The 12587-nt window shown below is 44.3% G+C and overlaps 1 protein-coding gene across 1 annotated transcript in view; it reads right to left on the bottom strand.

Moving 5' to 3' along the window:
• LOC115140028 (bone morphogenetic protein 1-like) overlaps positions 1-12587 on the bottom strand; it is a 53184-nt gene that overhangs the window by 3928 nt on the left and 36669 nt on the right. Inside the window, exons 8-15 of the mRNA XM_029678029.2 lie at positions 6628-6743; positions 5017-5119; positions 4748-4864; positions 4230-4375; positions 3201-3396; positions 2810-2935; positions 1764-1924; positions 1384-1564 (exon numbers count right to left, since the gene is read on the bottom strand). Of these exons, the coding sequence (XP_029533889.1) occupies positions 1384-1564; positions 1764-1924; positions 2810-2935; positions 3201-3396; positions 4230-4375; positions 4748-4864; positions 5017-5119; positions 6628-6743 (1146 nt within the window). The remainder of the gene's footprint in view (positions 1-1383; positions 1565-1763; positions 1925-2809; positions 2936-3200; positions 3397-4229; positions 4376-4747; positions 4865-5016; positions 5120-6627; positions 6744-12587) is intronic.

Consider the following 12587-nt stretch of genomic DNA (forward strand, 5'->3'; position numbering starts at 1 on the left):
AAGACCAAGGAGCTCTCCAAACAGGTCAGGGACAAAGTTGTGGAGAAGTACAGATCAGGGTTGGGTTATAAAAAAATATCACTTTGAACATCCCACAGAGCACCATTAAATTCATTATTAAAAAATGGAAAGAATATGGCACCACAACAAACCTGCCAAGAGAGGGCCGCCCACCAAAATTCACAGACCAGGCAAGGAGGGCATTAATCAGAGAGGCAACAAAGGGACCAAAGATAACCTTGAATGAGCTGCAAAGCTCCACAGCGGAGATTGGAGTGTCTGTCCATAGGACCACTTTAAGCCGTACACTCCACAGAGCTGGGCTTTATGGAGGAGTGGTCAAAAAAAGCCATTGCTTAAAGAAAAAAATAAGAAAAACACGTTTGGTGATCGCCAAAAGGCATGTGGGAGACTCCCCAAACATATGGAAGAAGGTACTCTGGTCAGATGAGACTAAAATTGAACTTTTTGGCCATGAAGGAAAATGCTATGTATGTTGCAAACCCAACACCTCGAGGATGTTTTTCGTCAGCAGGGACTGGGAAACTGGTTAGAATTGAAGGAATGATGGATGGTGCTAAATACAGGGAAATTCTTGAGGGAAACCTGTTTCAGTCTTCCAGAGATTTGAGACTGGGATGGAGGTTCACGTTCCAGCAGAACATTTTGTATTTTTTTATTTTACAGTTAAGAACAAATTCTTATTTTCAATGACGGCCTAGGAACAGTGGGTTAACTGCCTGTTCAGGGGCAGAACGACAGATTTGTACCTTGTCAGCTCGGGGATTTGAACTTGCAACCTTTCGGTTACTAGTCCAATGCTCTAACCACTAGGCTACCCTGCCGGCTACAATGACCCTAAGCATACTGCTTAAGCAACACTTGAGTGGTTTAAGGGGAAACATTTAAATGTCTTGGAATGGCCTAGTCAAAGCCCAGACCTCAATCCAATTGAGAATCCGTGGCATGACTTAAAGATTGCTGTACACCAGTGGAACCCATCTAACTTGAAGGCGCTGGAGCAGTTTTGCCTTGAAGAATGTGAAAAAATCCCAGTGGCTAGATGTGCCAAGCTTATAGACATACCCCAAGAGACTTGCAGCTGTAATTGCTGCAAAAGGTGGCTCTACAAAGTATTGACTTTGGGCAGGTGAATAGTTATGCACACTCATGTTCTGTTTTTGTGTGTTATTTCTTGTGTTTTACAATAAAAAATATGTTGCATCTTCAAAGTGGTAGGCATGTTGTGTAAATCAAATGATACAAACCCCACAAAAATCAAATAGGAAAAATGCCAAGGGGGGTGAATACTTTCGCAAGCCACTGTACACACAGAAACAGACTCTTGGAGGGAAAGACACACACACAGTGTCAAAGGCTCACCTGAAAAGAACTGAGCTTTGAATCCCTTCTTGGAGACTGTGTTGTCTGACTTAAATTCAATGCGCATGTTGTTGTACTGAGAGGTGATGGCCTCGGGTTTCTCTGCTCCACAGAACTTCCCATGTAGCCTTGAGTCTGCAGAAAGCCCACTGCGCACCTCCACATAGTCATATTTACACACCTGGACAGAGAAACAGCAGGTAATTACAACATGAAAGGGAATGTAATTAAAACTTGTACAAATACGATGCACAGCAATATATTACAAACAGTCTGTACTCTATGACAGACAGGAGGACAGCTTCATGATGACACCACTACGGCCCGTGGGGATAGAACAAACCCAACCCGTGCTCAGTCATAACAACCCCGGTACTCACGTCATTGCCCTCAGTCTCAAAGACGTCAAAAAGCAGGGTGATTCGGTACTGTGTGGGTGCCACCAGCTGCCAGATACAGTTCTTATTGGGGGGGTACTCTCTAGGCCAGCCTGGACTGGTGATGGAGCCGTTCAGCTTGGTGATGAAACCTCCACAGGCAGCTACACAGACAGACAGAGGAGAGGAGAGAAGATCAGGACAATGGTTAAGATGTGCTTAAACTTCATATGGTTATAATGATATAATGGTGTATATAAAAATGTGTATCACTGACAATTTGTGCAAAACACCTATCTGTAGTAGCAGAATAATTTTTATTACCCATATCGGTCAATAAAGGTCAACACAATTGGCTGACCTGCTGTTTTCACAAGCAACCTACTGCTGATGGTCTCCGACAGGCTTGACAGTTACGCAATATCATGTTCTGTCGTATTAATGAAAAGTGTGGTAGGGTTTTATCCCCAAAAAGCTTAAAAACACAATGCATGTCATCCAAAAAGGTTAAGCTGGGTATTAATAAACCATTGAGGATAATGTTATAACAGACACCCTACTTTATTTTCACCAAAAACTTAAACATGCAGAAATGTATGTAATCCAAAAGGGTTAAGCTCGATAATTACTCAATGTTTGAGGAACATGTAATAGCAGGCCTCCTCCTCTAGAGGCAGACAGTGGTCAGGTTTGGTAAAAAGAAAAGAGCAATGAAAAGGTGAAGCTATAAACCACTGCATCAGCACTTCTGTCTGGTTCTAATTAGGATGTTTTTAACACTTGCGTTGGGCTCTGATTACCTGTGATGTTGGATTGAATTTTGGTCGGGTGAGTGCATCAAATTACAACCCCATTTGGTGGCAGAAATCCAAATGACAATCCAATGACAAATCTCTGGCGGTATGTTTTCTAGCTACTATGTGGGCCAACTGGACTTGCTGTATTTGGGTGGCAGTGATTAAATAACAGCAGTGAACTGCATTACTATGTGACCTGCAGTAGAGGAGACATTATTGACCAGGCTCTGGGCAGCATTCTGCTGTACTCACCCTCACAGCTGCGCTTGTCGGCAGCCAGCTCGTAGCCCGGGTCACAGGCACACTTGTAGCTGCCCAGTGTGTTGACACAGCGTTGCTCACAGCGACCATTGTCGGGCTTGGAGCACTCGTCCATCTCTACAACCACAACAACAACAACATGTTACCTTTACATGGCCTCGCATCTCAACAGCCTACAAGTCACAAATGATGAATGCTGCAATTTAACTATCCTGAAATAAACATAATTTAACTAAATCAATCATGACGGAATTACTCTCAAATTACTCAATTTGACATGCTGCTGAGAAATGTATTACTATGGAAATCACGCTGGTGATTTCTACAACGAGGGTATATGCCATCATGTTCTTTTCTATAGTCCAAACCCTTGAGATCTGACCTTTGAAAAAGTTGGCTGCGAAACCAGCCTTGTTGACAGAGCCATCAGACACAAACTTCATCCACAGCTGGTTGGAACTGGTCTTGATGTCATCTGGCTTGTCGTAGCCACAGAAGCGTCCCAGCAGTGGGCTGTTGTCTGAGTTCCCATCCCTCACCTCCAGGTAGTCATAGGCACAGCTGTCATGCCTCTCAATCTAAGGAAAATAGGAGACAAAGGGACCGGGTTAGTAGAACTTCAAGTCATTTTCATAATCAAAGGTTGCAGAGGATATGGATGTAGCGGCCGTATGCAAATTAGAAAGCGGGTTGGGGGAGTTAGGGGGCCCCCTTGAATGAGAGATGAGTGCTGCTAAATGTAACAAAAGTCTAACTTTGGGGGGGCTAATTGAACCAATCTCCTATTTGTTTAAAACGCATTTGTGTACTGCTACAGTGGTAAATATACAAATAAAAGCTTATTCCAAATTAAACGAACACCCCCATCTCTCTGTCATGGTTTAAACTGGTTTCAGTTGGTTCAAGTTCTTTCAATCACATTCATTTCTTCACTCTGCCTCTGTCTTGAGCTATCGCTAGCAAACTTGCAACATTGTTCTAACTGGGCCCTCAAAAGTTTACCTTGCCGATGAGCTTGGGACAGACCCTTTTCAGGTGTCCCGACTTTTCTTTTTACAAAAAATGTCAATTTGTCAGCAAGACGCATCAATTAATTCAGGCTACAAGAGTGGGCCTAATAACAAATTGGGGTATTTTGCAACAGATTCCCTTCATCAATCGCGGGTGCACAGTGCTGTAATTATTTTGCAGTGGATGAAAGTGTGCAGGTGGCCTACTTTTTGAAGTTATTTGTTTGACGATCAGATGAAAATAACATCATGCCACATAAATACAATTTTAACAATCAGTCCCATGAAAAAAATGGAGACCCCCAATGTCATGGTATGATTCGCAGTCTGTGTAGCACTGTGTAAAAATGTGCTACTGGATGTGGAGGGTATGAAAATAAACAAAGGCTCGTATCTCTTACCTCAAAGGACTGGAAGGTCAGGCCGACGTGGTAGCCCTGAGAAACACTGATCTTCCATATGCACACCTTGTTGGGACGATAGTCGTCTGGGTAGTTAGGAGACTGGATCTGTCCATTATCCTTCTTCACCTCCCCTCCACAGATGGCTGAATGTCAGAGAACATGCAGTGATGTCATCGTTATCTATCATCCTCATCATCATTACCACATTTCTCTCAAGGGGTATTGTGTTTTGTTTCATCACAATGTTGATTATTAAAAATGATTCCTATATTAAATACATCATGCTCTACAGTCTGGATATAATGTTGAGCTGAAAATCACCTCGGACCAAAATCTGATTAATGCAGAATAACGTGCTCTACCCATTAGCATGGAGGCAGCCAGATGTGGGGATTTGACAGAATCACTGAGCTGTTTCAGGCACGTTGTTCAGTCTGTGACCCAGGTGCCCAGTCAGTCAGCTGAGCTGTGTTGTTATGGGTCTGCTGGGGATTGGGCTCCGGCTCAGGCCTTACCTTCATACACAGCGGAGAAGCCCTTCCCCACCCAGTTACTGCTACTGCGGAACTCGATCCACAACCGGCTGTCAGTGGAGATGATTGGTTCAGGCAGCTTATCCCCACAGAAACGACCTGGAACACACACACACACCAGACCACCTTATCAGACTCCAGAACTACTTTTTTGTCCTGACAAACTTATTATATTAAGTTTATTTTCAGCATCACTGTACCGTAGTGTAGTGCACGTATGGAACTATATCTTTCTTCTAATAAATCCTGACCTTTCAGAGGGGCTTTCCTGGAGTATCCATCTCTGATCTCGACATGGTCGTACCAGCACAGGTGACTCCTGTACAGATCCATGGAGGTGAAGTTCAGGATGATCTTAAAAACCAAGAGAGCATGGTTACAGACCTGGTACAGTGCGGCAGGTAGCCTAGCAGTTAGTGTTAGGCCAGTAATCGAAAGGTTGCTGGTTCGAATAACTGAGCCGACAAGGTGAAAATAATCATCCTACGTGCCCTTGAGCAAGACACTTAACCCTAATTTGCTCCAGGGGCGTGGTACTACTACAGCTGAACCTGTAAAACAACTTATTTTCCTGCATCTATCCAGCGTATGTGACAATAAAACATAAATACAGTACCATCCAATTTGTAAGTTGCTCTGGATAAGAGCGTCTGCTAAATTACTTAAATGTTAAATGTAATTCAAAAGTTTGGACACACCTAGTTATTCAAGGGTTTGTCTTTATTTTTACTATTTTCTACATTGTAGAATAATAGTGAAGATATCAAAACAATGAAATAACACATATGGAATCATGTAGTAACCAAAAAAGTGTTAGACAAATCAAAGTATATTTTTGATTTTAGATGCTTCAAAGCAGCCACCCTTTGCCTTGAAGACAGCTTTGAACACTCTTGGCATTCTCTCAACTAGCATCACCTGGAATGCTTTTCCAACAGTCTTGAAGGAGTTCCCACATATGCTGAGCACTTGTTGGCTGCTTTTCCTTCACTCTGCGGTCCAACTCATCCCAAACCATCTCAATTGGGTTGAGGTCGGGTGATTGTGGAGATGATATATAAATCACCCCGAGCCGACAAGGTACAAATCTGTCGTTCTGCCCCTGAACAGGCAGTTAACCCACTGTTCCTAGGCCGTTATTGAAAATAAGAATTTGTTCTTAACTGACTTGCCTGGTTAAATAAAGGTAAAATAAATTTTAAAAAATTTAAAAAATATATATATATATATATATAATACACACACTACCGTTAAAAAGGTTGGGGTCACTTAAGTCCTTGTTTTTGAAAGAAAGGCTACTTTTTTGTCCATTAAATTGACATCAAATTGATCAGAAATACAGTCTAGACATTGAAAATAATGTTGAATTAATATTGAAAATGGCTATTGTAGCTGGATACGGCTGGTTTTAATGGAACGTCTACATAGGCGTACAGAGGCCCATTATCAGCAACCATCACTCCTGTGTTTCAACGACACGTTGTGTTAGCTACTCCAAGTTTATCATCATTTTAAAAAGGCTAATTGATCATTAGAAAACCATTTTGCAATTATGTTAGCACAGCTGAAAACTGTTGTTCTGATTAAAGAAGCAATAAAAAAAACTGGCCTTTAGACTAGTTGAGTATCTGGAGCATCAGCATTTATATACATTTTTTTCCCGAGTCCAAACAGTTTCAACATGAGAAGAACAAAACTCCAGTGCTGACTCAAAGGGATCATATAGATCATCATCTAAGATTACATTGTCCTAAGGAAAACAGACGTATCACTACCAGGCCGTGATAAACAAAGCACTTCTCCTAAGACTGATCCAAGTTTCTATGTCAGTCAGTTTTCCAAGGCCTCATCATGCCTCCCACCTTTTCCCCTGGCGTGACCGATATTCTCCAGATGCAGTGCATGTAGGCTGAGTATCCGTTGGGGAAGCCAGGAGAAGAGAAGTTCCCACTGCTTTCCTGCAGACTGTCTCCACATCCTATCCACACAGACAGACGGACAGAGAGAGACAGACAGACGGACAGAGAGAGAGAGAGAGAGAGAGAGACAGACAGACGGACAGAAGGACAGAGAGAGACAGACGGACAGAAGGACAGAGAGAGACAGAAGGACAGAGAGAGAGAGAGACATAAGGACAGAGAGAGAGAGAGAGAGAGAGACATAAGGACAGAGAGAGAGAGAGAGAGAGACATAAGGACAGAGAGAGAGAGAGAGAGAGAGAGAGACATAAGGACAGAGAGAGAGAGACAGAGAGAGAGAGACAGAAGGACAGAGAGAGAGAGAGAGACAGAGAGACAGAAGGACAGAGAGAGAGAGAGAGAGAGAGAGAGAGAGACATAAGGACAGAGAGAGAGAGAGAGAGAGACAGAGAGAGAGACCGAGAGAGACAGAAGGACAGAGAGACAGAGAGAGACAGAAGGACAGAGAGAGAGACAGAAGGACAGAGAGAGAGAGAGACAGAAGGACAGAGAGAGAGAGAGAGACAGAAGGACAGAGAGAGAAGGACAGAGGGACAGAGACAGAAGGACAGAGAGAGAGAGAGAGAGACAGAAGGACAGAGAGAGAGACAGAAGGACAGAGAGAGAGAGAGACAGAAGGACAGAGAGAGAGAGAGACAGAAGGACAGAGAGAGAGAGAGACAGAAGGACAGAGAGAGAGAGACAGAAGGACAGAGAGAGAGAGACAGAAGGACAGAGAGAGAGACAGAAGGACAGAGAGAGAGACAGACAGAAGGACAGAGAGAGAGACAGACAGAAGGACAGAGAGAGAGACAGACAGAAGGACAGAGAGAGAGAGAGACAGAAGGACAGAGAGAGAGAGAGACAGAAGGACAGAGAGAGAGAGAGACAGAAGGACAGAGAGAGAGAGAGACAGAAGGACAGAGAGAGAGAGACAGAAGGACAGAGAGAGAGAGACAGAAGGACAGAGAGAGAGACAGAAGGACAGAGAGAGAGACAGAAGGACAGAGAGAGAGACAGACAGAGAGAGACAGAAGGACAGAGAGAGAGAGACAGAAGGACAGAGAGAGAGACAGAAGGACAGAGAGAGAGACAGACAGAGACAGACAGATTGACAGAGAGAGAGAGAGACAGAAGGACAGAGAGAGAGACAGAAGGACAGAGAGAGAGAGACAGACAGAGAGAGACAGAAGGACAGAGAGAGAGAGACAGACAGAGAGAGACAGAAGGACAGAGAGAGAGAGACAGACAGAGAGAGACAGATGGACAGAGAGAGAGAGAGAGAGAGAGAGAGAGAGAGAGAGAGAGAGAGAGAGAGAGACAGAAGGACAGAGAGAGAGACAGAAGGACAGAGAGAGAGACAGAAGGACAGAGAGAGAGACAGAAGGACAGAGAGAGAGACAGAAGGACAGAGAGAGACAGAGAGACAGACAGAAGGACAGAGAGAGACAGAGAGACAGACAGAAGGACAGAGAGAGAGAGACAGACAGAAGGACAGAGAGAGAGAGACAGACAGAGAGAGACAGAAGGACAGAGAGAGAGAGAGAGAGAGAGAGACAGAAGGACAGAGAGAGAGAGAGAGACAGATTGACAGAGAGAGACAGAAGGACAGAGAGAGACAGATTGACAGAGAGAGACAGAAGGACAGAGAGAGAGAGAGAGACAGATTGACAGAGAGAGACAGAAGGACAGAGAGAGAGAGAGAGACAGATTGACAGAGAGAGACAGAAGGACAGAGAGAGAGAGAGAGAGAGACAGATGGACAGAGAGAGACAGAAGGACAGAGAGAGAGAGAGAGAGAGACAGATGGACAGAGAGAGACAGAAGGACAGAGAGAGAGAGACAGATGGACAGAGAGAGACAGAAGGACAGAGAGAGAGAGAGAGACAGATTGACAGAGAGAGACAGAAGGACAGAGAGAGAGAGACAGATGGACAGAGAGAGACAGAAGGACAGAGAGAGAGAGAGAGACAGATTGACAGAGAGAGACAGAAGGACAGAGAGAGAGAGAGAGACAGATTGACAGAGAGAGACAGAAGGACAGAGAGAGAGAGAGAGACAGATGGACAGAGAGAGACAGAAGGACAGAGAGAGAGAGAGAGACAGATGGACAGAGAGAGACAGAAGGACAGAGAGAGAGAGAGAGACAGATGGACAGAGAGAGAGAGAGACAGATGGACAGAGAGAGAGAGAGACAGATGGACAGAGAGAGACAGAAGGACAGAGAGAGAGAGAGACAGATGGACAGAGAGAGAGAGATGGACAGAGAGAGAGAGAGAGACAGATGGACAGAGAGAGAGAGATGGACAGAGAGAGAGAGAGAGACAAATGGACAGAGAGAGACAGAAGGACAGAGAGAGAGAGAGAGAGAGAGAGACAGAAGGACAGAGAGAGAGAGAGAGACAGATGGACAGAGAGAGACAGAAGGACAGAGAGAGAGAGAGAGAGAGAGACACAGACGGACAGAGAGAGACAGAAGGACAGAGAGAGAGAGTGAGACAGATGGACAGAGAAACAGACGGACAGAGAGAGAGAGAGAGCGCAAGAGAAAGAGTCCGCAAGAGAGAGAGAGAGTGCACAAGAGAGAGAGAAAAAGAGAGAGTGCGCAAGAGAGAAAGAGAGAGAGACAGACATTAACATGAGGACCACGTCAACCAGTGGAGGACATAGCAATTAGTTTCTGTAATGATATGGGCTAAGACATATGGACTCCAGCAGTAGCATAGAGAAACAGCAATGAAGTAGCCGAGTCCCACTAAAAGGATGTTCCAGAAGACAGCAGCTTGATGCAGCAATTAAAGTGTCTTCAGAAAGTATTCACAACCTTGGACTTTTTCCACATGTTGTTGTGTTACAGCCTGAATTTAAAATGTATTAAATTGAGATGTTGTGTCACTGGCATACACACAATACCACATCATGTCAAAGTGGAATTATATTCTTGGGGTCACTCATGTCTTACAAATTCATTAAAAATGAAAAGCTGAAATGTCTTATCAATAAGTATTCCACCCTGCTGTTATGGCAAGCTTAAATAAGTTCAGGGGTAAATATGTGCATAACAAGTCACATATTAAGTTGCATGAACTCACCCTGAGTGCAATTATAGTGTTTAACATGCTTTTTTAATGACTTCCTCATCTCTGTACCCCAGATATACAGATAATTGTAATGTCCCTCAGTCGAGCAGTGAATTTAAAACACCGGCTCAACCAAAAACAACAGGGAGGTTTTCCAATGCCTCGCAAAGAAGAACACTTATTTGTAGATGGGTAAATATTGAATATCCCTTTGAGCAAGGTGAAGTTATTAACTACACTTTGGATGATGTATCAATACACACCAGTCACTACAAAGATACAGCCGTCCTTCCAAACTCAATTGCCCGAGAGTAAGGAAACCGCTCAGGGATTTCACCATGAGGCCACTACCCTCTGTAGTGCCTTGTGGTCAGAGGCCAAGCAATTGCTGTACCAGGCAGTGATGCAGCCAGTCAGGATGCACTTGATGTTGCAGCTGTAGAACCTTTTGAGGATCTCAGGACCCATGCCAAATCTTTTTAGTTTCCTGAGGGGGAATAGGCTTTGGGGGTGTGCTCGGTGCTCCTTTTCCTGTAGTCCACAATCATCTCCTTAGTCTCCTTACATTGAGGGATAGGTTGGTATTCTGGCACCACCCGGCCAGGTCTCTGATCCCCTCCCTATAGGCTGTCTCGTCTTTGTCGGTGATCAGGCCACTGTTGTGTCATCTGCAAACTTAATGGTGTTGGAGTTATGCCTGGCCATGCAGTCGTGGGTGAACAGGGAGTACAGGAGGGGACTGAGCTCGCACCCCTGGGGAGCTCCAGTGTTGAGGATCAGCGTGGCAGATGTGTTGCTACCTACCTTCACCACATGGGGGCGGCCCGTCAGGAAGTTCAGGATACAGTTGCAGAGGGCAGTGGTTTAGTCCCAGGATCCTTTTATTTTTATTTAACCTTTATTTAGCCAGGCAAGTCAGTTAAGAACAAATTCTTATTTTCAATGACGGCCTAGGAACAGTGGGTTAACTGCCTGTTAACAGGCCGTCGTTGAAAATAAGAATTTGTTCTTAACTGACTTGCCGAACGACAGATTTGTACCTTGTCAGCTCGGGGGTTTGAACTTGCAGCCTTCCGGTTACTAGTCCAAAACTCTAACCACTAGGCTACCCTGCCGCCCCTTAGCTTAGTGATGAGCTTTGAGGGTACTATGGTGTTGAACGCTGAGCTGTAGTCAATGAACAGCATTCTCACATAGGTGTTCCCTTTGTCCAGGTGGGAAATGGCAGTGTGGAGTGCAATAGAGATTGCATCATCTGTGGATCTGTTTGGGTGTTATGCAAATTGGAATGGGTCTAGGGTTTCTGGGATAATGGTGTTGATGTGAGCCATTACCAACCTTTCAAAGCACTTTATGGCTACAGATGTGAGTGCTCTGGGTCTGTGTCATTTAGGCAGGTTGCCTTTGTGTTCTTGGGCACAGGGACTATGGTGGTCTGCTTGAAACATGTTGGTATTACAGACTCAATCAGGGCCATGTTGAAAATGTCAGTGAAGACACCTGCCGGTTGGTCAGCATTATGCCCGGAGCACACGTCCTGGTAATCTGTCTGGCCCTGCAGCCATGTGTATGTTGACCTGTTTAAAGGTCTTACTCACGTCGGCTATGGAGAGCGTGATCACACAGTCGTCCGGGAACAGCTGATGCTCTCGTGCATGCCTCTGTGTTTCTTGCCTCGAAGCGAGTATAGAAGTGATTTAGCTCATCTGGTAGGCTCGTGTCACTGGGTGGCTCGCAGCTGTGCTTCCCTTTGTAGTCTGTAATAGTTTGCCAGCCCTGTCACATAAGACGAGCGTCGGAGCCGGTGTAGTATGATTCAGTCTTAGTCCTGTATTGATGCTTTGTCTGTTTGATGGTTCATCACAGGGCATAGCAGGATTTCTTGTAAGCTTCTGGGTTAGAATCCCGCACTTTGAAAGTGGCAGCTGGCATCAATGGCTTCTGGTGAGGGGTATGTACATACAGTCACTGTGGGGACGACATCCTCAATGCACTTATTGATAAAGCCAGTGACTGATGTGGTGTACTCCTCAATGCCATTGGAAGAATCCTGGAACATGTTCCAGTGTGTGATAGCAAAACAGTCCTGTAGTTTAGCATCTGCTTCATCTGACCACTTTTTTATTGCCCGAGTCACCGGTGCTTCCTGCTTTAATTTTTGCTTGTAAGCAGGGACCAGAAGGATGGAGTTGTGGTCGGATTTACCAAATGTTTACTGTTTACAATAAGACACTAAAGTAAAACTGCAAAACATGTGGCCTAGAAATTAACTTTATGTCCCAAATACAAAACGTTGTGTTTGGGGCAAATCCAACACGACACATAACTGACTACCACACTTCATATTTTCAAGCATGGTGGTGGCTACATCATGTTATGGGTATGCTTGTCATCGACAAGGACTAGGGAGTGTTTCATAATAAAAGGAAATGGAATATAGCTACAAGCACAGGCAAAATCCTAGAGGAAAACCTGGTTCAGTCTGCTTTCCAGCAGACACTGGGAGGCAGATTCAACTTTGTGTGAATACTTATACAAATTATATATTTCTGTATTTCATTTTCAATACATTTGCTAAAACTTCCTAAAAACATGTTTTAACTTCGTCATTATGGGGTAATGTGTGTAGAAGGGTGAGAATTATTATTATTTTTACTCCATTTTGAATTCAGGCTGTAACAAAACAAAATGTGGAATAAGGGGTATGAATACTTTGTTTAGGCACTGTATAATCCTGAATCTTAAGAGGGCAACTCTTTCATGTTCAGAGGCACATCTGCTGAT

This window comes from Oncorhynchus nerka, linkage group LG13, assembly GCF_034236695.1.
Source record: "Oncorhynchus nerka isolate Pitt River linkage group LG13, Oner_Uvic_2.0, whole genome shotgun sequence".
NCBI lineage: Eukaryota > Metazoa > Chordata > Actinopteri > Salmoniformes > Salmonidae > Oncorhynchus > Oncorhynchus nerka.